At 30.3% G+C, this 27,014-nt stretch overlaps 1 protein-coding gene across 1 annotated transcript; it reads left to right on the top strand.

The window, feature by feature from the left end:
- The first annotated feature begins 7,485 nt into the window (after positions 1-7,485).
- Positions 7,486-8,541, top strand: LOC132274576 (small ribosomal subunit protein uS13c-like). Its single transcript, XM_059775887.1, has 3 exons — positions 7,486-7,706; positions 7,953-8,177; positions 8,264-8,541. Exons 1-3 carry the CDS (start codon positions 7,590-7,592, stop codon positions 8,429-8,431), a joined length of 510 nt encoding a protein of 169 aa, XP_059631870.1. The 5' UTR covers positions 7,486-7,589; the 3' UTR covers positions 8,432-8,541.
- Positions 8,542-27,014: the final 18,473 nt, after the last annotated feature.

Here is a 27,014-nt window from a genome sequence, read left to right on the forward strand (position 1 = left end):
GAGATAATTAAAAAAAAAAATGAATGACCAAACTATGAAAGTCTAGGCTTCTTTTAGGTTTCTTTCTTATTTCATTTCGATTTTTGTGTGTCTTCCTTTATATAGTTAGTTTTCGATTTTGGTGTGTCTCCCTTTATTTAGCTTTCCTCTTTGGTCTCTTAATTTCATAATTTAAAATTATGAAAATCACAATTCAAATTGTATAACTACCGCATTCTTGTGTAACTCAAGTATTTTTTGGTAAGAGTGAATCAACTCCCACCTTCTTATATAAACACTTGCCCTTTGTGAATGGTTAGGACCTATACACATGCCAACAATCTAACGATGGAGGGAGTTCTAGAATCCTCCAAGGATAAACTATACAATGCTTCATATATATATATATATATATATATACCAGGAAAAGGCACGTGCGTTGCACGTGGTGAATGTTTGGTAACTTATCGAATTTTTTTATATATATATTTTAATTGTTTACATATTAATTAATAAATTTTTATTTAATATTTGAGTTTTTTAGAAATTCTTTTAATAATAGTATGAGTAATTTGAATTTTATTACCTAATTTTATTAGGTAATTTTTAGAATCTTTTAGAAACACTTTTTATAAAAACTCTTTTTATATTAATTAATAATTTTTTTTTTTATATTTTGTGTTAGAATTTTAAAGAAAATAGATTTATTAGGTAATTTGTAATTTGAATTTTATTAGGTAATTTGAAAATGGTGATTAATTTTATTAGTTAATTTTTAGAATTTTATAGAAACTATTTTCATAAACACTTTTTATATGAATTAATAAATATTTTATAGTTTTATAGAAACTCTTTTTATAAAAATTATTTTTATATTAATTAATAATTTTTTTTTCATATTTTGTGTTAGAGTTTTATAGAAACTCTTTTAATAATAGTATAGATTTTTTTTATACGAATTAATAAATATTTTATAGTTTTATAGAAACTCTTTTTATAAAAACTCTTTTTATAATTTGAATTTTATTAGGTATTTTGTAATTTGAATTTTATTAGGTAATTTGAAATGGTGATATTTTTTTATATTTTGCGTTAGAGTTTTATAGAAACTCTTTGAATAATAGTATAGATTATTAGGTAATTTTTAATTTGAATTTTATTAGGTAATTTGAAAGTGTTGATTGATTTTATTAGCTAATTTCTAAAGTTTATAGAAACTCTTTTTATATTAATTAATAAATATTTTTTAATAAATGTTTTATATTAATTAATAATTATTTTATAGTTTTATAAAAACTCTTTTTATAAAAACTATTTTTGCAATTTAAATTTTATTAGGTAATTTGTTTTTATTTTTTGTGTTAGAGTTTTATAGAAATTAGATTTATTAGGTAATTTGTAATTTAAATTTTATTAGGTAATTTGAAAATGGTGATTGATTTTATTTGGTTTTTTTAGAGTTTTATAGAAACTATTTTTATAAACTCCTTTTATAAGAACTCTTTTTATATCAATTAATAAATATTTTATATTAATTAATAAATATTTTATAGTTTTATAGAAACTCTTTTTATAAAAACTCTTTTTATATTAATTAATAAATATTTTTTATATTTTGTGTTAGAGTTTTATAGAAACTCTTTTAATAATAGTATAGATTTTTTTATACTAATTAATTTTTTATAATTTTTTGAGTTTTATAGAAACTATTTTTATATTAATTAATTAATATTTTATAGTTTCATCGAAACACTTTTTATAAAAACTATTTTTGTAATTTGAATTTTATTACGTAATTTGTAATTTAAATTTTATTAGATAATTTGAAAGTGGTGATTGATTTCATTTGGTAAATTTTAGAGTTTTATAGAAACTCTTTTTATAAAATTATTTTTATATTAATTAATAAATATTTTTTATATTTTGCGTTTCAGTTTTATAGAAACTCTTTTAATAATAGTATAGATTTCTTAGGTGATTTGTAATTTGAATTTTATTTGGTAATTTGAAAGCGGTGGTTTATTTTATTTGGTAATTTTTAGAGTTTTATAAAAACTATTTTTATATTAATTGATAAATAACTCTTTTTATATAAACTCTTTTTATATTAATTAATAAATATTATAAAACTTTTAAAAATATTTTTTATATTTTGTGTTACAGTTTTATAGAAACTCTTTTAATAATAGTATATATTTATTAGGTAATTTGTAATTTGAATTTTATTAGGTAATTTGAAAGTGGTGGTTTATTTTACCTGGTAATTTTTAGAGTTTATAAAAACTATTTTTATATTAATTCATAAATAACTCTTTTTATATAAACTATTTTTTGTATTAATTAATAAATATTATAAAACTCTAAAAATATTTTTTTATATTTTGTTACAGTTTTATAGAAACTTTTTTAGTAATATTATAGATTTATTAGGTAATTTGAATATTAGGTAATTTGAAAGTGGTGATTTATTTTTTTAGGTAATTATTAGAGTTTTATAAAATCTATTTTTATATTAATTCATAAATAACTCTTTTTATAAAAACTATTTTCATATTAATTAATAAATGTTATAAAACTCTTTTTATAAAAACTCTTTATAGAACAAAAGTATTTAATAGTATACAATTTTTCTTTGTTTAAGAAAAGGTATCAATCAAAACCTTCCAAATTCTCCTTTCAGTAGCATTGGTTTTACGCAACCGCTAAGTCTGAAGTTGCAATTAATAGTCTCCCAACAAGTGTTTTTCCAAAAGCACAAATCACAACCATACACAATTCAGGGACATGAGCCTCGGATCTAAGAAATCAAAACCTTCCAAATTCTCCTTCCAGTATCAAGTCTGAAGTTGCAATTAATAGTCTCCCAACAAGTGTTTTCACAAATCACAACCATACACAATTCAAGGTCCAATTGCCTGATAAAGTGGGAGTACATCTAAAAGAATCTTAGAAAAGAATCTTAGAATGACAATATTTAGTTCGAACAATTTCTGAGAATTAGGATTTCAGAGGTGAAGCATGCTTGTTTTGACAAGGTGAAGCATGCTTGTTTTGACAAGACAAGCTTGATCAGAATGACTTTCATTAAGAATAACATAGAGTTCTTCCGAAATTACATCTTCAAGGCAGAGATGATTTAATATTTCTACACTTTTGAGTCTCTCAAGACCGAGACTTTATGGAGATTTCTAGAATTCTCAAATTTTGTCTCCTTTTCTTCTTCCTCTATGCCTCTATTTATAGGCTTGATGACATGTGCCCTCTTGATTGAATTTCAAATAAAATAAAACTCTTTAAATATATCTTTTTGTGATGTGATAGAGTTTTATTGAAAATAAAATAAGTAATTTGTAGTAGAGATTTCTTTAAATTATTTTATTTTTTTCAAATATATCCTTCCTCTAATTAGATTTCCTTTTATTGTATCTATTAATAAATAATTTTTTATATTAATAATACTCGTATAATTAGATTTCCTTTTATTAAAAACTCATAATAAATAGATAAATAGGTAATTTATGTTAGAGTTTTGTAGAAACTCTTTAAATATATCTTTGTCTAATGTGATAAAGTTTTGTCTTTTTTGATGTGATAGAGTTTTATTGAAGATAAAATAGGTAATTTGTGGTAGAGTTTTATATAAATATATTATTTTATTTTCTTCAAAAATATCCTTCCTCTAATTAGATTTCCTTTTATTATATCTATTAATAAATAATTTTTATATTAATAATACTCGTATAATTAGATTTTCTTTTATTAAAAACTCATAATAAATAGATAAATAGGTAATTTGTGTTGAAAATAAAAATAGGTAATTTGTGGTAGATTTATTCTAGTCTAATTAGATTTTATTTTATTTTATAGAAACTCTTAGATTTATTATGTAATTTGTAATTTGAATTTTATTAGGTAATTTGAATTTTATTAAGTAATTTTTTGAGTTTTATATCAATTAATAAATATTTTTTTATATTAATAAATAAATACTGAGATACTGAAACACTTAGCACATTTAATAATTTGAATTTTATTAAGTAATTTTTAAAGTTTTATATCAATTAATAAATATTTTTTTATATTAATAAATAAATACTGAAATTTAAATTTTATTAAGTAATTTTTAGAATTTTATATCAATTAATAAATATTTTTTTATATTAATATATAAATACTGAAATACTAAAACACTTTACACATTTAATAATAATATAGATATATATATATATAATGATCTATATACATTTATACAATTTTAGACAACTTTATAGTGCTTTGGAGAAATTCGGAAGGGTTCATACTATTGTATAAAAGAGTTAAAATTTTCGGTCCATGCAGATTGTGATGTCATATTTATTGTACTTTCATGTGACATTTGCTTGTAGTGTACAATGATAATATATCAAATAATATTAAAAAGAAATACATTATCACGACGCCGTAAATATCGATGAAATACCACTCAATTTGTTCTAATATATTGTATCAATGCTTGTGGGTGTGATTAATTTTCACTTTTTATAGTGAAAGGTATAGAATTTAAGTTTATTCTAAAATATTGTGTGAGTTTTTTTGTTAAGAATAAAAAAAAAAAAAAATAACAGAATTTTTTTTTTTTTTTAACAAAAAAAAAAGAAGAACAGAATGGAAAGGGCATCCCAGCTCATTTCCACTCCATTTTCATTACTAATAATAAAAACATAAAAAAAAATAAAAAAAAATGGATGGCTCTTGGACCTCTCTTTCATCTTTTCCCTATGTATCTTTCCTTCCCTCCATTCCTTCTAATAGCCCATTTGCTTCCTCCCAGGGTTCGTCTTTCATGCCAAAGAATACTTTTCTCCCCCCCTCTTTCTCAAATATCATGGCAAGACAATAAAAAATAAAAATAAAAGTACCATACCAAACCCGGGTGAGAGTATCCGCCACGACCTCTTGGGCCTGGTTTTATTGGAAAGAAATAAAATAGAGAAATATGAATTTTTTTTTTTTGGTTTTGTATTAGTGAGTTACATTGCACCGTCAAAAGAGGTGTTAAATTGCACTGATGCCTTAAGGTTTGGGTTAAAGAGAGTCATTTACAATTTATGCACTTTTTGGACAATAACACCCCTCACATTTGATAAACTGGATAAAGGTAGCAACTATAATAAAAGTACGTACTTACATTTTGATTTCTGAATTGACCCAAGTAAATTATTAAATTACCTTTATACCCTCCTATTAATTGACCAAAATAATCCTAAAAAATTAAAAATTAAATAATACTTGTCTGATTGAAATTGGATTCCATAATAAAGTGGAACATCCATTAATTGTTTGTTACAGTGTCTACTTTTGTTGCCTTATCCTCTTTTTTATGAATGATTTTGTTTTTTTTATATAATTTGACCATTCTATACTGTGGCCTCCAAATATTTAATAAAATGATTAAAACTAATGAAGGCTCTTAGGAGGGGCTTCACTTTCTTCTTTCTTTTATTATTTTTTTATTTTTTTAATACTAGTTTTTATCAGACAACGTATACTAACATTTAATTCTATGATATTCACAATAAATATATATATATATATATATATATATATGGAGAGAGCGAGAGAGAGAGGGAGAGAGAGGGAGGGAGAGTCTGGGGAAGACGAGGGCGATGGGTGGCGTTGGCGTTGCCCTGGGTACCAATAGTCTCACAAGACTATGCTGGCATTTTAAAAGGTTAATCAAGGTTGTTATCAGTTATCAAAGCGCCTCTAGTTCAATAATATAACCTCTTCATCTTCAAAAAAGAGGGAAGAAATTCGAGTCCCGGCGTGAGTAAAAAAGTGTGTGTATGTTTGCTTTACCATCCAAATAAATAAAAAAGTTTGTTATCAGTTAGTGATTTAATGAGCCAATTCATAACAATTTTTTATAAATATATATATATAGTGCAGGCGTGCCAGAGCCAATTATATGGTTCGAATGTGATTTGTCAACATTAATCTCTTTTGGAAGGTTGACTTCGAGATAATGCGAGGATAAAGAGAATAAAAAAACTCCTCTTTTGAGTTCAGTATTGCCAAGAACTTTTCCGTGAATAATTTACAGTAACAATTGAGATAATAGAAAGGGGGAGAAATAGATATAGAAAGAAATATAGAAAGAAAGATTAAGAAAGAAAAAGAAAGAGATAGAACGAGATACTGAAAAAGAGAGAGAAAAAAATAGCAAGGATGCTATTTTAAGAAAAGCTTGAGAAAACAAACAAATAAATTAAAGGATCCTGAGGGTGTTGGACCTCAATCTCAACATGCCTCTTTCAAGCAGTTTAATTGTATTATAACTGTATAATACAACTGAATAATTATTCAAATAACAATAGTAGATAAATACTACTTTTTAACTAAATTCAAATAAAGGATATTACAAATAACTCTTATCGATGGTATTTAAAGTTCAAAAATACTCTATTCGATCTATGGCGCCCTTGCATGTTGCATGTAGTTTTACTCTGTGTAAAATCTGCCACGTCATTGTTCCTTTACCTGTAATCCATGTCCATGTATAACACTGATGAGTTTCATCCCAACTAAATTGCTAATCCAAACCACCTTCAGTCTAATCATAAATCCATGAGCTAAATATCCTGCACAACCCAGATACCAAAATGGGCCTACAACCCAAACATCACCCACGGTCCAAATACCAAAATGGGTGTCAACATATATAATAACATTTTTTATTTTGTTTTTATCACTTCGCAGCGGCGGCGATGGTTGTGGTGGAGAGGGAAAGAGATAAGGAGGTGATGGAGGAGATAAAAATATATATTGATTGAATGGTATTTTGGTTATTTTGTTAAGCACATATTTTGATCCAAAATATAACATTTTATTAAGGGGCAACTTAGATATGAAAAAAGTGATTAGGCTATCGTCCAAAAAGTACCTAAGTTGCATATGACTGTTTTTATCTTAAGTTTGGGGGGAGTGCCAGTGCAATTTACCCAAAAAAATAAAAAATAAAAAAATAAATATTATTAATATCAATTTCATCCTTGACAAGAGTTATGAAAAAAAAAATGGTATGATAATAAATTTATTATACATTATATTGTAGGGCACTACACTACTGACTATGGAGTGTAATTTCTCACGTGTTAGAAAGACGACGAAACATGCCTAAGAATACTGTTAGAAAGTATTACTCTTCCGTTTTAAAAAAAAAAATGTCTTTTTGAGAAACGTAACTCACAGAAGACACTCTTTTATAAACGGACGAAGATTGGAGAGAAAAGAGAGAGTGGTCACTAGAATATTGCAATTTCTAAATGTGGGCTTTGGTAATGGACCCTATTGACGGGTCTGGTCTGTTAAAACATTATAATTATTGGGTCAGGTCCACTTCCTATTGCCAAACTACCAAACCTTACCATGTTCAGGTCCGATTAATCCAAAGTTCATTGCCAGGCGCGAGTACACACAGTAACCCACTCCAGCGGGTCTGCAAAATATTCTAACAGAGTAAAGGATAAGAAATTATCAGCCCTTCGATCTCAATCTTTTCTGCCTTCCATAATCTTCACGCACTCTCTCTCTCTAAAATTCTTCACTGGAACCGAAGCTAGAGAGAGAAAATGGCTCAAGCACTGGCAACACCTCTTGCTCCCTCACTCTCTCTCATCTGCAATACCACAACATACTCTAATTCTCTCTCTAACTCACTTTCTTTCCCCACTTCAACCCCTCCCAAGGTATTAGTAGTACACAATTTCATTGATTTTTTTTAGTTTCAATTTCCCTCCATATCAAATCTGTTTGGTTGCTGCAAAATTTTTTAGGAAAACTAAACAACAGAGCATAACAACATTGATTTGAGAATAAAAAATGGTTAATTTTTTGGTTTGTTTCGTTTTCCCTAGTTTTCTCGGAAACCAAACAAGGGCTGGGGTTAGGGTTTTGTGTAATGGTTGATTACCACTTCAATTTGTTGTTTGCAGTATCGTGGTTTGAGCATCAAATCCGTGCGTGTTGGAGGAGTGGAGATTCCGAACAACAAGCGAGTGGAGTTTTCTCTACAGTACATCCATGGAATCGGCCGCACCAGAGCTCGCCAAATCCTCTGTGACCTACCAATGGAGAACAAGATAATGAAGGATTTATCTGAAGAAGAACTTATCTCTCTCCGTGATGAAGTCTCCAAGTACACGATTGAAGGAGACCTGGTAATCACACACACTTTCTCTCTATATATATGTGTGATTTTATTCAATTTTCTCTCTTTAATTTGATTTGGTTTTGGGTGTTTCAGAGGCGATTCAATGCACTTAATATTAGGAGATTGAAAGAGATTCAGTGTTACAGAGGAGTAAGGCATATTCAGGGGTTGCCTTGCAGAGGACAGAGGACGAAGAACAATTGCCGGACTTTGAAGGGAAAGAGGGTCTCCATTGCCGGGAAGAAGAAAGCGCCTCGCTAACCGAAATGGGTTTGTTTTCTTGTCTGTAATTGTTTGAAAGTGATCATATGGATATTTTGTATGAACCATTTTGCATTGAATTTGATCAAGTTCAATTTGTGTTCTTTGAATTGAATGTGCTTTAAATTGTTTCTCTCCTTCGAATTGGGAATATAATGGTACATCTGCATTTTCATGCCTATCTAATTTCTTGCTCAAGTGATGAAGACTTGTGTACTCGAACTATGCTAGGTGGACTATGCTAAATGTGTTGAGCACTCATAGTCATGTCCCTTTTTTTTTCATTGAATTGATCAAGCTGAATTTCTGTTATTTGAATTGCATATGGTTTAATTTATTTGTCTCCTTAGAATTGAGAATATAATGGTATATATGTATCTTCGTGTTATGCTAATTTCTTGCTCATTGCTCTTCCTCAAGTGGCGAAGTCTTAAGTGTATTTGATCTATGTTAGCTGGACTATGCTAAATGTGTTAAGCACTCGTAGTCATAGGATATGTGTTCAACATATCTCGATGAACCCGCACTTTATAAGCATGTGTAGCATTTTAAGTTCATTGTATAGCTAAACTATACATAAAGCTATTTTCTTTCTCAAAAGGAGTGAAGTGGATGAGACGAACATTTTATTGCCTCCTTCTTCCTCCTTCAGGCTTGCTGATTTCCTTGAACTTAAGATAAAGCAGCAACTCCCTTCTCAAGAAGGAGCTGCAGCGATTTATCTGACAAGTTCAGCAGGGGTCGAGCAGAGCAATAAAACCACTTTTTATGTGCATATAACCTCATAAAATTTGATATCTAGCTGTGTGTCTGTCATAAAATCTAAAAGGGTATTAAATTTGAATATCTAACTTTGCTTCTTTGTTCTGAGTTTGTTGAGTTGATAAATCCGGCACTTAACGCTTGTAGCATTCAATGGTTTGAATTGCATATTTTATATCCCTGTTCCTCATTTGCTACTATCTGAACCAATGTATGCATTAACTTTTTTTACTTCTTTTCTTCAATAATTATGAATTTATATCGAACATTCTTGAGTTCTATCTATATCCTGTATAAGGAATCAAATTGTTACTTTTTGTGTATCTCATTAGGGTTTTTTTTTTTTTTTGCATTTGCCCTTTTTAACTTGTAGCCCACCTCATCATTTATAATCATAATTACAGTATAATTTATGATTCCTGCCTCACATATCAACATGTTTGCACTTCGATACTTTACTTCTCCCTGTTAGGACATTCCATTACTTTTTATTCTCTTCCCGGTCTTATTTATTGACATGCCAGCTTTGGAAGTTCTTTGATGAACTTAGTCATTGTTGTTTCTAAACGTGTAGAGGGGGGACGGAGTCTTTACCCTTCGATGTAGAAGGGGGCATTGGCATCTCATTGAGGCCATTGCAAACAACGACATTCTCTGCCTCCTATCTGTTAGCCATTTTTTGTGAAAAAATGGAATGAAATTCAAGCTGACCTTGGCTGCCTCTGCTTTCTTTCAACTCTTTTTGATGTCGACTTACAATGTTCAATTTCTTATGAATTGTCTTTCAGGCAGCTTCCTAAATGATTTTGTGTTCTTCTCTTTTCTTTTTCGGGTATGCAAATTACTATGGTCATCAGTATATCACTGCATTTCTGCAATTGCATTGCAGTATAATATTATCCCACATGGATATTTAGGGCTCATTTGGCATGCGTTTTGTTTTTGGCTAAAATAGAAATAGTGTTTTTGTTATAGAGTGTTTTGGAAAAAATTCGAAAGTACGTTTGGGAACCATGCTTTGTTGTGAAAATGTCGGAAATAAAAACATGAAAAACATGTTTGGGCACACACAAATATATATATATATATATATATATTAATTTTTGCAATAAATTATTTACATGTATCGGTGGTGATGAAAATCCAGTTAAGGGCTCGGACTGAAAACTTGCCCAAACATTAATTGGTCACAGATTCACGATCAAATTCGTAGCCAACTGGTGTGACCTTCGAAGAACCACCTGAAAATGGATGCACAAGAAGGAAGCGCACACAAAGCTCAAACGACAACAACAATCTCCTCAGAAACCCTAATTTTAGATACCGAAACGAATCAGCAATCAACAATGCGTCACCAGAATTCTCAGGAAGATCAAGAAGATAATGGAGTTGGTGCATCAAAACCCTCGAAATTTGGTCAGAAAGAGATTATGGGAGCGCTCAACGTGGTTGAGAGGGACTCCGTGGCGATTGCCGAGAGCTTCACCACTCCCTTCGCTTCTCTCCGTTTGGCCCTCTCTGAGGTCTCTCACTCTTCACTTCGATTTTTCTACCTTATATCTTTTTCAATTTAGTTAGGCTTGGATCGGTGGTGATGAAAATCTAGCTTCGGTGTTGTATTTGATATCGCCCTTGAATCGTAGAGAGAGAGTATCGAGAGAGGAGAGAGAAAATTTGCCCAAAAATGACCTAAAATGTTTATATACCTGAAACAAGTTGGGCCGGCTACTTCCTCCGCTACAGTGAAAATTTGTCCAAATAGTACTGAAACAAGATAAAACACCAAAATGGTGTTTTTAGTTTTGGGCCTCTTTATTGAAATACTTTATAACTGTGCAAAACAAAACAAAACCAATCAAACATATTTTGGGCTTCATTTGGGTTACTGTAGCGGGCCTGAAAAAAAACAAAGTAGATGCCAAACAGCCCCTTATGCTTCATGTTCTTATCATTTGGACTTTGAAATGTGAGACATCCAAATTTAAACAATATTTGACTATATAATTGGGTTCCACAAATGTGAATGATTTTGATTTTATTCCTTTTAGGATTCAACTCCTTTATATGATTTTCTCCTAATGTCCTCAGGCTAACCTTCCTTTTTGATTTTTGTGACCTAGAATATGTGTTCGTTTTTGCATTTGAAACTGAGATGAGTTTGAAATTTTAGAACTTTCTTAATTTAAAAGTTTTATGACCTCTAGAATTTTAAGTACTTTACAAGCAAACTGCAAATAAGAATTCATTGGTAATTATGCTGAAATTCATAACTTTTGCTTTTTCCATAAATTTTACTAATGCAGTGTATAACAATGAAGGATCTACAAAATTTGTACTAGCAAAGCTGAAGTTCATCATCACAGCTCCAGTTAAAGGATAATCAGAAATTTGAGGTTCATAAAGTTTTCAAACATCTAGGCCTGGGCTCTTGGTTGCAAAGATCATTTTTTAAAAAATTGTAATAAAAAAAAAAAAAAAATTTGTCACGTTCATAATATTTTGAAGCAATCCTTTTATTACTACGGTAATGACCAAGTAAAGTACCTTATACTAAAAGGTATTGGAACCTAAAAAATCAAAAAAATTTAATTCTAATTGAAGGTAAGAAACATTTCATTCTTAACTTTTAAGTTTCTAAAATAATTATTGTTTTCTTTACGTTTTGACTTTTGCATTTCCAAAATGATTAGGAAAGAATTTTATCAATTGTGTAAAAAACTCTATTGAATTTAGTTTTCATTGTATGAAGGAAAATGTTTATGACGCAATTTCTACCACTACAGGACATACAATGACATTATTACCTATAGTCAAGTTTTTGCAAAATTAACTAAGGGCGTTGTTGGCAACCGAATGTGCTTAGCATTTTGTACTCTGGGCACGATATAGCAAAGTAAAAGTACGAAGTGTGTTTGTTGCGAGTTGATTAGTACCGTACTCAAAAACAAAAAAAACTCTAAAATGATTTTTTGAACTAACCATTTTATTTTTCAAACATGCAATATTTTTTTACCAAATATGTTTTCATGTTTTTGTTTTCAAGAATCTTGCAACAAATATAAGTTACAAAAGATGCTTCTGGATAGTACTGAACATACTCCAAATCACAAACATTGTTTTTGTTTCGTGTCATATCAAAAGTTGATGGTGTCACCTTTTTCTATTTTCTTTCGCTCAATCAAACAATCATCCATCTTTCCCAGCTTTTTCCATTCGCTTTTTCATCCTTGAAGCTAAATGAAATGGTTTCTAGTTTAGTTGGAAGCACAAGTGGCCGCTTAGACAGAATTTTGCTCACAAGAATTCGGATTTTACTTCAGAGGGGATTTTAGGGCCAAATACCATTTTGTCAATAAATAAGAGTGGTGCTACTCGGGAGTTGTAGGTGTAGCCCTTAGATGCTTGCATATGAGGGCCGAGAGCCCTTCGATGTATGAATTTGGTTCTTCTTATAGATTGGAGAAGCGGGACTCAACCCTTCCATGCATCTAAAAGCATAGAGCCCGGCCTTGGGTGCATGAATTCGATTCATCTCATAGATTAGAGAAGCAGGAGACATTGGGTCCCACTGCATGCATCAAGATGTGCTTGGGTGTATGAATTCGGTTCTTCTCGTAGATTAGAGATCCCACTGCATGCATCCAAAGGCATAGACCCCTTTTGGTGCATGAATTCGACTCTTCTCGTACAGTAGAGAAAGCATTTTCCAATAAATAAATAAATTTTAACCGAGCTCTTAAGATTCAACCCCCTATTTCACGTCTTCCACTAATGGTTGAACAAGAAGTTGAGTAAAAAGGGCACTTGATACCAAGAAAGTAAAAAAAGTTAAGATGAGAAAGAGAGTATGGAGAAGCAGTTGACAATGAACTTTCACAGATTGAGTGGGGGACAAGTGCAGCCCATTCTGCATCATTATTTTGTAACAAGTCAAAAAGACATGTAAAAAAGAAGGTATAAAGACACACACCACAAACCCATCCCCAACAAATACCCTTCAGCTTATCCTCCCTACAAAGCCAAATACAGTAAACCACACCATGCAAGCTCCATTTCACCACATAAACTCACCAACTCATCAAACACTCACAACCAAACAACCTCACTCTCTCTCAAACACACACAACCAAACAACCTCACTCTCTCTCTCTCTCTCTCTCTTTCAATGGCTTCTCAGAAGCCGTGTTGCAGAGGCATTTTGGCATTCTGTCCACCTCCATCGGACTTCAAATGTTAAACTAGGGTTTGGAGGCGGCCAGCATGTCAAATTAGCTCTGTAAATGATTCTCTGAGAAACCCTTATAACAGTGCAACTATATATATGTGTGTGTATATATATATATATCATTGATATATGCCATATATGCACTTGACCTACCAAAGCAAAGATTTCAAGGTTAGTTATTTCTCTTTGATGATCCACAAGTTCAGCATTGGTGATGATCGAAAGTCCTATTTTTGTATTATTTATTTATATAGAGCTCCTAATACAGATGGATGAAGTGAAATTCACCCATTTATACTATGATGCATTACTTGGTGTATTCAGGTAATATTTTTTTATTTTTCTTATATTTTGTCTCTCTTGGGAAGATGGTGATAAAAAATTATAAAGAAAATGTAAAAAAAAAACAAATATTTTCTCAACTTCCTTGGAAACCAAGCAAAACATTAAGTTTGTAATCTTCTTACAATTTTAGAATTAATTTAGGTTCTTGTTTGGGCTCCAATTAATATTAAGCAGTGAGGTTTTGAAAGTTTTGTTGGTGTTTGTGGCAAGTCATTAAAGGACTAAAATGAATATGAAAAGTTGTTAAATTCTGAGTATATTCATCTCCATTTTCGTAATTTTCTAAACTTTCACTCTTACTATGTTTTTATATATATGGTGGGGTGTGAACTGGGAACCTTAACAAAGTGAAATTTCTTTAATGATTATGATGGACACGTGTCGTAATTTTAGAGGCTTTGAGCTCATGGATTTTCCTAGGGTCTGTAGTTGTGCATTGGATTCCTAGAAGCATTACGGTAGTGAAGTCTGCACTTTCAATTTCTGATCAAAATGGTCATCTTTTCAGATTAGCCTCCTACTGCTATGATAATTTTGAAGTTGAGGGCCAAAAAAAAAAAAAATCTAAATTATTATAATTGTTATTTTAAAATTTGGGTTATTTCTGTAAAATATCCTCTTATTTGTATATGTTATGATCCATTCTCGGTTATAATCTCTTCAACGGCATTCTTGAATGAATTTGGTAAAGTGAATTTTTCCTTCAATAAATTTTCTGGATAGGTCTAATATGCTCATATAATTTACAATCTGCTTTTTGTTTTTTGGTATTAATTGTGAGTGACCATTCTGTTATTTATATAAAAAGAAATATATTCTTAAGTTTAAATTCTATGAATTGAGATGTGTGTTAAAGTCCGCAAGTACACACACAGAGATTAGTCTTTTTGAGAGTGTCCCCGCTACTAAACACGTGTTAATTTTTTTTCAGTAAATTAAAATTTACGTTAGATTTTTTTTATATTTTTTTTTTTCTAGATATGTTTTTTAGTGACAAGAATATCTACCGGTACAAATGCACACTAGTTCATGTAATTTAAGCTCTCCTCGGAAAAAATTTCTACGGTTACTCCTTTACAAGTTAGTTAGGATTAATGGTTATTTTTACTTTCTATTACAAAAGTTCTTGACTACCCTATTTTGGATGGTTCCATCGTGGTTTATGCGGTAAAAATATTGATAGCTATATATATTATTGATTTTATGAGCTTTTGGTTGATAGTAAATTTTTTTATAATTTTGTTTTAAAATTTAAATTAAGGTTATAAATTTAAGTTTAATTATGTGTCTTTTTTTATTAAAAGTAATTTTTTTATGTGGGGTAAACTGTTGTAAAATACGAATGGTAGATAATATTTAGCATTTAAGGGCTGCAATCCACTTTTTCAAATAAGACCGCTACCCCACCAGTAAAATTTTTTCAATACAATCTTCAGTAACTTGGTATACGGCTCCCATACAATCCCATTAAGATACAGTTGTTGAAGTATGCAAAGACAAACCTTTTCTTTCGCTCTCTCTTTCTTTCCGTTACCAGTGAAAGGTTACGATAAACCTACAAAACTTACCTCTACCCTTGTTCCACCCACCCACTTTGTTCCACCCACTCACTCAAAAGGCTTTCTCACTTTCACTTTTGTAATTTGGAGGTTGTTGTTATAAATGTGACATTTACCTATATATAGACATCTCCTTACTGTTAAAATACATTACAAATTAATGGTCATGATTTAATTATTAGAAATATATATATATATTTTCAAACTTTCCCTATTTCTAAAATCTTCTTTAATCTATTAATTTCTACAAAATCTTTCATGTTTTATAATATTCGACCTTTCTCCAACCCTCTATATTTCTTTATTATTTCTAATCTTTTATATTATCAAAATAAAATATATAAGACATAAAAGAAAAATAAGAATATATGCCTGGTCAAAATTTTTTTATAAAAAAGGTATTACACCAAACGTATATGTGTTCGTATTTTTGGTATTTTTATGTCTAATTTTTTTTACATTTTTTTTTTAATAAATTCAACTAACCTCTACTTTTCTAATTTTGTAGTAATTAAGAGTCGTGCATTTGAAATCGGATCATATTTAGTAGGAATCACCTACTTATCGATAAGCAGGTAAATATTGTTCAGGTAATTTATTAACTATACCACTTGGCCACAATCAACTAAAATATGAGGTCATATTTAGAGAATTTTTTCAGTGGTGCATGTGGATAAGGGAATTGCATATATATATGGTGGTGGAATATGAATGTTCGAAGAGGTCTAACACCACAACAAAGTCTTGTAACTTAATAGCACTTTCTCGTCTGTCAAAATAGAAATAAAATAATTCAAGACGTGAGCGTGTAAGCACTTTCCTATTAACGAAAATCAAATAAATAAACAAATAATACATACTGTATACATCCACTCTCTTATTATTGAAATGATCCATTGACCATTCCCATCAAGAGAATCAAGTCAAAACCATTCTAAACAACCATAATGGCCCAAAAGGAATTCATGGCCCAAGCCCAGTATAAACTATACCCACTTTTACTATCATGCGGAATTGTATGTCATGCATTATTTTCTGGTCATGATGCCCTAAGCAGAGGTAGTGGAGATGGTCACTTTTTTCTCCAAGGCTTCGGATATTGTTTTCTCGGATAAAATATTATATCGGACAAGAAGGCAGTGGAGATACGAACATTTGGTTTTGGGGGAAAAATGTGAAGTGGATGAATCAAACGACCAAGAAAGAATCAATAGTAGCAAGAACAGTAGAGCCAGTGGTAGAGGAGCAAATATCACATTTTTGTAAATGGCATTATACATTTAATTTTGATTTAATCATGTGGCTGGAAGCCTGGCATTATACATTTAATTTTGATTTAATCATGTGGCTGGAAGCCTGGAACTGCAACAAAGAATATTAATGATGATTAATTATGAGGATGATAATGTTTATACATAATGATCGAATATCTTGAGAGAGATTTTTTTTTTTAGTTGGGATTCATACACATTGCCTCTATTAAGGTTCGAATCCCCGACCTCCTTTTGAAAAGTAAGAGCCTTATAGGCCACAGGCCTATTAGTAAGAGAGAGATGCTTTTTGGGCAAGAGTGATGGGAAAATTCAAGCCATTTGATCTATTGATAATAACATGTTGATCATGGTGTGTTGTACGATACAGACAAATAGGCAAGTATATGTATACATTTTAGCCCATTTGAAATTATATTCCATGCTTGAATGAGTATTGAAATTTTAAGTAATATGATATGGTCGCTTTTTTCACTGGCATTATTAGTAGGACCAATTATAAATTGTATAAACATTAGTAAGAATAAAAAAATTCATAGTAGTTTTTTTTTTTTTTCTTATTTAGTCCCTCCATAACTCTTGAGACTACCAATATTTCATCTTTTCTTTTTTCTTTATTTTTTTTTTTTTATAGAAAATATCAATATTTCTTCTATCTTCCACAAACTTTGCTTGACTATATTAATTAATTTTTTTTTATTTTTTATATTAAAATCCAATATTAACATTCTATTTTTGTAATCTTGCTGTCCCCTCATTTATTATTATCTTTTTAAAAAAAAATGACAAATTTATCTTCTTTTATCAATACTCAACTCATTTTACTATCATCGAGTTAACTTTAAAAAATTGAGAAAAAAAAAGTAATTTTTACCTTACTTTTTGTCTAGACTCAAAACCTTAATCAATTCAAAATTCAAAATGCATGACTATCAAAATTTTGGCCGAGCGACAATTATCTAATCTAATAACAAAAAATCTCATTTCACAACTTGTAGGTCGGGAGTTTGAATCCCCATACCCGGTGCATATATGTGAGACGGAAACTGCATGTGCCCAGCGATAAATTTTGAAACGCTTGAAACAACTCTCTAACACAATAACAATATGATTATTTCACTAAAAGATAAATTCACATTTTTGCTTGAAATTTTAGTGACAATGGCCAAACAGGTTCAGTTAAATGGCTTCAGAAGGTAGCAATTAAGACAAGCTCTTTCTATTGCTAGTCATTACCTTATTTAAATCATGAATTGAAGAACATTCGCAGGACATGATAAATACTATCGTTAATTATATACTATTAAAAAAAAAAAAAAAAAAAAAACTTGCATAGTTTGCTTAATTTTAAAGGAATGAAATAAATTAAACTCTCACATATGATTTCACAACTCTACAATAATGTTTTCATGCGTTTTTTAAAGGTTTTATTTCATGATTTATAATTTTTAAGGAATTGATCCTTATAAACTCTGGAAAAGTGGAAACACATTAAAGTTTAGATAATAACATCTTAATTCATATCCAGAGTAGATCAAAGGAGCAGTAGAAAAAAGAAAATTTACTCCAAAGTTATCATTTTGTCAATCATTTGCTGCGAGAGAGACTTAGTCACATAATTCTTCTAAATGAGTGTTGTTCTCACACTCCGTGCACACTCTTGCTCCTACTCCTCCTCCCACCTTGCCTGACTAAAATTTTACAGCTTTCATGCTCCACTCTCGCCCTAGCTGATGCTCCGGCACGATGCGACACTAGGATTTTGGGAGAAACTAGAAATAGTCTTCAATCAAACCCGACTTTAGCCCAAGTTCAATATTGAGGCCCAAGTAGGGTCATGACTGAAGAAACTTAGTTGGGCTAAGATATAGTAGTTGTAGTAAGCCCATAAGGTGGGTCTAAGAAGGGGACATTTAGTAAATTGAGAACATGATATATATGTTTGTGTGTGTGTGTGTTCCCATGGTCAATCCAACAACCATCCCTTAAAATAGATGTAGACATTGTTGTGCAATTGCATGGACCACCATGCATGCAAGTTGATCAAATTAATTGGGAGGCATTTCTTATGGCCCTTCCCTTTCATATCTAATGGAAATGTTCTAAAAAAATTAGCAATCCTGCACCAAAAAATATATATATATAGAAAGAATGCTATGAACTTCCTTTTGCCACGTGTCCAAACAAGGTAGCAACAAGTTGAAGTCCAATAGATATTTAGACCACAAATGCTTATTTTTTTATTTATTTATCATAAGTAATTAATGAGACAATATATATATAGAGAGAGAAAAAAAAGAAGAAGATAAAGTATAGTTTCGCATTGAAGAAAATAAAAGATAATTCATGTAGTCCAAAATGAAGCGAGAGGAGAGAAAATTGAAAATGAAAATTATATTATTAGATGTCATGTTAATACTCTTTTTTTTATTCCCTAAGTTGTCACGTTAACACTTTACTCCATAGTCCGTAGTTTAATAGTTTTTCACTCTATTCAACCCATTAATTTATAAATTTTTTTTTTTTACTTTTATAGAGTATATTGATTCCTTTTTTTTCCCCAACACTTCACTAATTATTAATCCATAGAACAATAGTTTTTCACTCTACTCAACCCATTAATTAAATATTAATACTTTATTACTTTTATAGAGTCTATTGATTTCCTTCTCTCTTTTTCCTAAAAAAAACATATACGGGGTAAAAACACCTGTTTTATTTAAAATAAAATAAAAAAATTCCAAATTTTCTATGAAAAAAGGATCAACCGAAGAAATTATGAGTTACGGGGACCTGATGAGACAGTATGATTAGGCCTACCTTTGAAACTTTGTAAGGTGGTTGTGAAATAATAGCGTTATAAAGGTCACAACTAATAGTAGTTAATTAGTAATGAGAAAGAAAGCAAATGGACATGAAAACCAAAAGAAGGAAATGGTTTGGCAATTGTCTCCCTCCAATGAAACCTTGTGTTGGTTTGATAATGACCTTTCAATCCCCCATGGCCTAACTTCCATTTTTTCAAATGTCACGGCTTTGGCCAAGAATTTATTTCGTACTTTTTTTACCACTTTTAGTTCAAAAGTTAGTTGTGTTTCTTAATTAGCTCCTCTACCACAACACATCATTGACTATAGACCTAGAGATTATGTATATGACACTGATATCGATTAAGAAATGTGAAGTACTATGCACCCAGACATTCTTTTCTCTTCGAGTCAGTGTGACAAGTGTAAGGGTAATTTCGCTACATTGTTTTTTAGGCTAGAGTAATTTCAACTAGGACTAGTTTAGCCCGTTGGTTTAATTTTGGTTGATAGGGGAAGATTAATAAGAAAATCAATAAATAAATAAATGATGTTAAACATGGTTTTAAATACTACTATGTAATAATTTTTTATCGTTTATCAGAGTTTTCAAATATATATACTCCACCAAATTCATCTTAAGCCGACATCATGTATGGTTCATGTAATTGTACGAGGACTTTCTGTATTTGATTTTGACTTGTATATCATTTATTAAAAAAAAAAATACTCTTACCATTTAGTTTTTAGAACGAATCTTGATGTAATGGTAAAGTTATTTTTATTTTGACTTGAAAGTCTAAACATACTCCCAATGGACTAGCCCCTTTTATTTTACTTTTGAAACCAGGAAGACACTCTATGCTTGGAATTTTCCATTTACTTCTCTTTGATGATCTTGGGAAAGTTGTTGAACCATTATTAAGCTATTAAATTTCAAATCTGTTATCAGAAGCAAACCATTACCATCATGCTTGCTATAGAAGTGTGACTAATTAGATATGTAGGCTAGGTGTATCTTTGAAACTTTGGGACACCATAATTAGGATTTTCCATTTACTTTTTCCAGCATATGAACAATTATTGCAATCCATGCATTACGTGTGTGTGTGTGAATATGATAGCATTCAATTATTTAAGGGACCTTGTCCCCCTTAGAACAAGCCTCATGTTGGGAATGGTTTGGGCATTTGCCCAACATATAGTTGCACTTCATTTAAACATTTTAGGGACCCCAATGGACTTTATGGTTCAACTTTCATATGGTTAGAAAACATTCTTGGGGTAATTTGCAAGTCTTCTCAGAAAACAATGTGTTTTTGAGTAATGTTATTAGGTGAGTTATTTGATGACGAGAATTATGAGTTTTAAAGATTTATTAAAAAAATTATTTGATGTTTAATATATCTTAAAAACTAGTTCATACACTTATCGTGAGATAACTTTCTTGATAACATTATTTTGTGTATTTATATATATACATATATAGAGAGAGAGCGGAATAGACTTCTAGAACAATTATGATAGACCACTGATATGCAAATCGAACTAAGTTGCATTTTCTTATATTTAATGGCTAACGATAAAGCTCATTATCATGTAATTATTATTGATTTATCGTCCGTATCGGGTGTGACATCGAGACGAGATGAGTATATCATATAATATAGGAAATACCCTCCAAGTAATCCTTTTACTAATCAGGCAACTTGTTATATTTGTTATAATATAAGAAATTAATAAATTAAAAAACATTTGCAGAGATTTTTAAAAGGCAATTTCAACATATTTTTCATGACCTTTTCAGATATCTAACCCAAAAGTTATTGGGATTATAAATTTTTGTTTGTATTTATATTTTTTCTAAAAATTTATATCTTACAATCTAATTAGGATTTTGGCAAGACCGGAGATGTGAGTAGGTAATCTTCTCCTTTGTACTATATTAAATCAAAATAATGTTGACCCTATTTGATCCACAAAATTAGATTAAGTGTGGGGCATTCAAATTTATGTGATCATGACATGAGTCACATGTCAATATCATGGTGGTCACTTTGAACTAGTAAAATAGATTCATTGCAGTAACTGTGGTGTTGCATTTTTCTTTTCTTAAAAGAAAAATCAAATCTTCCCTAAATATATATATATATATATATATATATAATAAATAGGGCATTGTCATAGACTCATATGCCATGTGTTCCTATGACTTTCTCTCATGTCGCATCTTTTCAAAGTATTTTTCAGGCCATATGAGTCTATGACAATGCCCTATTAATGACAAATTCTTCACCGGTGGTGTTCCCTTTGTGTCTTTAGCTAAGAGTGTATGTGCTTTTTGCAAAAACATGGTGTCTCAATCAATTTGGCTCAGAAAACCCAAAAAAATATATAAGAAATTGCATGAGCAACAACAATCCTCTACTACATGGCATTAAGTCTGGTCCAAAATTTGTACCACTTGTCTTATTTAAATGCACAGCTTTATGTCTTTATCTAAATTCATAAACACCTACACTTTGAGGAAGCCACTTGTTAATACCATTCAAATTTCACGTTGCAATCCTTGTCAATTTTTATTTCCATATATATATTTATTTATATATGGAAATAAATTTATTTCCATATATATTTATTTATTAAATATATATGAATTTATATATATAAATTTATTTATATATATTTATTTATTTGGTCTAATATATATATATATATATATATATATATATATATATATATATATATCATACTTGTGAGTTATGGTTTAACCAATTGGTCGAATTTTGTGTTTTTTTTTTCTTTTATTTTATGAAGAGTTGGAAACTAGGTAGCATGAATGCACTGGTTATAAATGACCATGAAGATTATAGAAATGGTTTTAGTACAGTAAATGTTTAAGCAAGAGTTTTATGGATTTTTAACCATTGACAATTATAGATTTAGAAATTAGTGTAGTTTTGTGAATTTGTCTAGAAATAGTATACTATTGCGTAAGCCAAAGACTATATCACTCTCAGCCATTCAAATGGGATGGTTGGGATGTTTGGTATTTGGATGAAATGATGGTTGGGATGGTTGGTATTTGGATGAAATGGTTTAAATAGAAGAGAGCAGCAGTTTTACTTAGTTTTTATAAACATTCCTTTGACTATTTATAGCCGAATTCCAACTTATTACTTTTTCTAAAAAATTTCTTTCTAATAAAAGATCTACGATTTTTTATCATTTACAATATTCCAGATTTTTGTTTAGTACAAAATTAATCACATGCTAAAAACTAGAAAAAGGTAGCTTAGATGTCTTCATAACCTTTATCTTGAAGATTGTTGAAGGAAAAAAAATAAATAAATAAAGGGGCAATTGCGTTAAACTGTCAACCAAGTTAGAAAGCTTTAAATTAAAAATCTAGGAGGGCTCTATTCTCAGTGAACTAAAGTCAAAATTCTCAAACTTTTAATTTTATTTTTTTCAAAAAAATCAAGCATGATAATCAAATGTTCAAATTTTGTTCCTCCCTTTTTATTTAGTATGAAATTATGTTTGTTGATGAATTAATAAATAAATTAAATAGATTGGAGGATTATTAAAATTAATAGTTACTATCACTAATTTATTTCTGGAAAAGAAATAGGACAATCATTATCCAATTCAGACACAATATTATTCTGTTTTTACTCCCTTGACCAGAGACAAATTTTGATGACTTCATAACCGGTCACGATTTTAAAACACGTTATGTCATAAAAAAGTGTTGAATTTACGTATAATACTTACTCTATTCACACTAGACAGTGTATAATTATACACTTATAATTCGCCAAGTATAATAATTTATTTGTGCGACTTGCACGCACTCACATATACCCGCCCCGCAAATTCACCAAATCCATACCACACTATCTATGATTGTTGTTTATTATATTAGCACATGTCCCCATATTCATATTTACATTAATTTAACCATACAAATAAAAAAATGCAACCTTTTAAGAAGTAAAAATAAAAACTAGCTACAACTAGTATGTTACAATTGTTTACTCCATGACAGTCTCAGACGGCGTGTCTTTCTAAAATTATCGAAGAGACGAGTATAGTATAGTATAGTATAAGAATAGAAATTTAAACATAGTCTCTCTCTCACTTTACTTTGTGCAGTAGAAGAAATAGGTTGACCTATATGATCAGATCAAAACCAAATCTTTCGTACATTTGATTTTGTAATTAATGGGATTCTTTTGCCTACTTTTTAGGCATGCAAGCCCTAGGTCCCTTGTGCCAGGTCTACACTACAATCCCCTAACCGTGACTAGCTCACTCCACCATGCCCCTTGGTCTGTTTGATAAATGTGCAAATTTTATTTTATTTTATTATTATTTTTTTTTTTATGACTGCTCATTTTGAACATCCAATTCACTATAAATAAGATGAAGCTATTATTCTTTTTTTGAGGTGGTTGCACGAAATGGGATTTTATAAATCATTGGGGAGTTCAAAGTGGATAACAGGTAGGTTGATATTTCATTATCCAAAAGAAAAAAATGACTTATAAATTAAACATAAATTTCTTATGATTTGTTATAGGATCTTCCTTATGATTTGAAAAATTATTCGAACATTTCCTAAAATAAAATTAACTTACACGGATCTCTTTTTTTGAAAGTCAAAGTTAGTTAATAACAAATTTTGCTCATGTCATATACTTAATTAATTAAAATACCCATAATACCCTTATTCCTACCATTTTATAACATAATTGTTGCTTCACAATGTGAGGGTATTTCGATAAATTAGATAAGTCTGCTAGTGCATTTGACGATCCGTCACACAGAATGGAGGTCTATATAAATTAATTTTATTTTTTGCAGAGGTCCGAGTAATTTCTCAAACCATAGAGTTGGTTCCTGTAATTATGACAAATTATAGAAAAAGTCCGTGTAATTTACTTTAAAAAGTAGAGACATACGCTAAACATAATATAAAGATTTACCTAATTTTACGGTAAAGATTAGCGAATTCCAAGTTATCGGTAAAGATTAACGAATTCCTTTGTCTCTCGTACTATCTATTATTATTGTTTTCGAGCATCCAACCATTTTCGGTATGTTCTCTCTTCCACACGATCAACCCTAGCAACCCTTATATATTGAATTACACAACATAGACTATATTCCGAATCTTCTCTCTCTTCCACGCTACGAACTCTAACACCCTTATACATTGAATTACAACATAGAGTAGATTCCATAACACAAAAACAAGTCCCTTTTTACAGTAATAAAATTCGGACATTATTGTAAGAACGGCATTCATCCAAATGATCCAAAACAACTCTTTCAACTTAACTATGTGAAGTTGAACAAAATTGTCCATCTATACCTACAATAAAAAAAAAAAAGGAAAGTGGGATTAGTGTCCAAATATATCACATCTACCAAGAAGCACATACAAAATGACCAATGGTACTACAAAACTTCACCATACTTATTTCCCCTGGATCTGTTTCAGGAAAGGGATAACGGATCAAAAGAGTAGTAAATGTGAGCATCAGCCTACAAGTGTAGGCTTCATGTTGTTTTGCTGTGTGTGTGTGTATATATATATATATATATATATATTGTATATATTTGGCTGTATATTGTTGAAAGTATTTTGAAGTAGGCAAGAAGTAGGTCTGACCACAATTCCAGGGGAGGCAGCTGACTTGAGCCCCAACGGGAGGGAAGTCCCAAATGCTGAGAAATGGAGAGACCTTCAACAACTGTTAGGTAAATAGGTAAATCTTAGATCGCATTTTCAAACTGCTTTTATTTCGTTTCCAAATAGAGTAAGGTCCACTAATAAATGCTACAAAAAAAGTACTTCCAATTTCATAAACACAGGGCATAAACTTGGTTACAGTAGCACAATTTCTCAAAGATACAGTGCTTTTAATGCACATTACTATCCTTCACTGCTTTTCCAGGCTCGAAAAATAAATAATTACATAATTCTGGCCAAACACACAAAATCATGTAAGCAAAAAGTTACAAAAAATTAAAAAAAAAAAAAAAAAAGAAGACACAATTTGGTACAGGAATGTTTTCATAACTCCTTGATTAGGTTGTTTCCGTTATTTTAGTGAGTTCGGTTTCAAGTTTTCGCACCTATAAATATTTAATCTAACGTTCTTATTATGAAAAAAAAAATAGATCGGTAATTGTATGCGATCGGCCGAAACTTCATAAATTTCTCTAAATAATACAGGTTATATAAAAAGCCGCGTTCATTGTTTGAATGATTATTAATTAACATCAAATGATAACCTATTATGGAGGATGAACCTTTTTCAGCCATAGATGGAGTTTTTGTAGTTGCAAGAATCTTCTCCATCAAGGTGAGACCCACATGAATCAGCATCCGATGGCTGAAAAATATTCTTTGCTAATTGATCGTTTTCCTCAACAATATTTAGATGACTTACTCTATAATTCGTGAATAAATTAACTTTCCATTAGTGCATTTCTTTCTTTTCTTTTCTTTTCTTTTTTTAACCAAAGTGCATTTCTTTTATGTCTATATAAAAAATAAAAAATAAAAATAAAAGAGAGTTAGAAAAGGCAGAAGATTTTTTAAAATCACAGTTTAAATCATCTCTACATGATTCTTAAAGGAATTCATTTGCGTTCTTAATAATCATAATTCGTTCTTTTTTAAAAAAAAATCAATCCATTATCCTTATTTTCAATGGACCGCATTTAAATACTTAATTCCTTAAAATTTAGAATATGGTTGCTCAAATGCTTCAAAAAAAAATAATTTTATTTTTGTGTCTTGGGTAAGCAAATGCTTTAAATTACTACGGAGTACTTTTCACGTAACGTGTTATCTCCTTGAAAAAACAATACTATCTTAATTTGATTGTTTCATGAGATGCAAAATATGCATAGTAAATTTTCTATTCCAATAAAATGGATTTTATCAAAAAATAAAATAAAATAAAAATTTGAAATAAGAAGATGATCAATTGATGTTCAACAAAATCAGACACCCTGAAATCGCAGGGATGGTAGAGAATTCTGAGAAAAAATCAAGTACCAAAATTGGAATATTATGCTTGGAGCTATCCAATCGTTCAGAGATGACACACACAGAGACCCGTACATTTGGGTCTGAGCAAGCAGACACAAGAAGCTCCCAAAAAGAGAACAAGGTCAAAAAGAAGAACCGGACCAGCCTCCTTTCTTCTTTTTCTCTTTTTTCTTGTTTTGGCCTTAGTGTGTGTGTGTGTGTGTGACTGTGTGAGATAGAAACCAGCCAGGCTAGGCCAGCAAAGAAAGAGGGTCGACCCCACCCACCCCTAGAGCCCAAAGGCCAACCACTGCCACGGACTTTGACCTCTACACGATCCCCGATGAGGCAATGGTGTACTCAGATTTACAACATTGCCCTTCTTGCACAAGTTGGGTTTCCGCCACGTGGACGGTTGATTTTCCAGCAATATTTGAATGTTGAGGGGACCAGATTAACGTCTACGTGGCTTTTTTTTTTTTTTTTTTTTTTTGTGTGTGTGTGTTTTCGCTAGTAAAGATGCAAGTAAAAATTATTTTTCAATAGAGAGAGAAAGTGAGCAA

The sequence above is a fragment of the Cornus florida genome, unplaced genomic scaffold (assembly GCF_030987335.1).
Source record: "Cornus florida cultivar Cherokee Brave unplaced genomic scaffold, ASM3098733v1 CherokeeBrave_3.0.0_Hap2_Chr09, whole genome shotgun sequence".
Taxonomy (NCBI): domain Eukaryota; kingdom Viridiplantae; phylum Streptophyta; class Magnoliopsida; order Cornales; family Cornaceae; genus Cornus; species Cornus florida.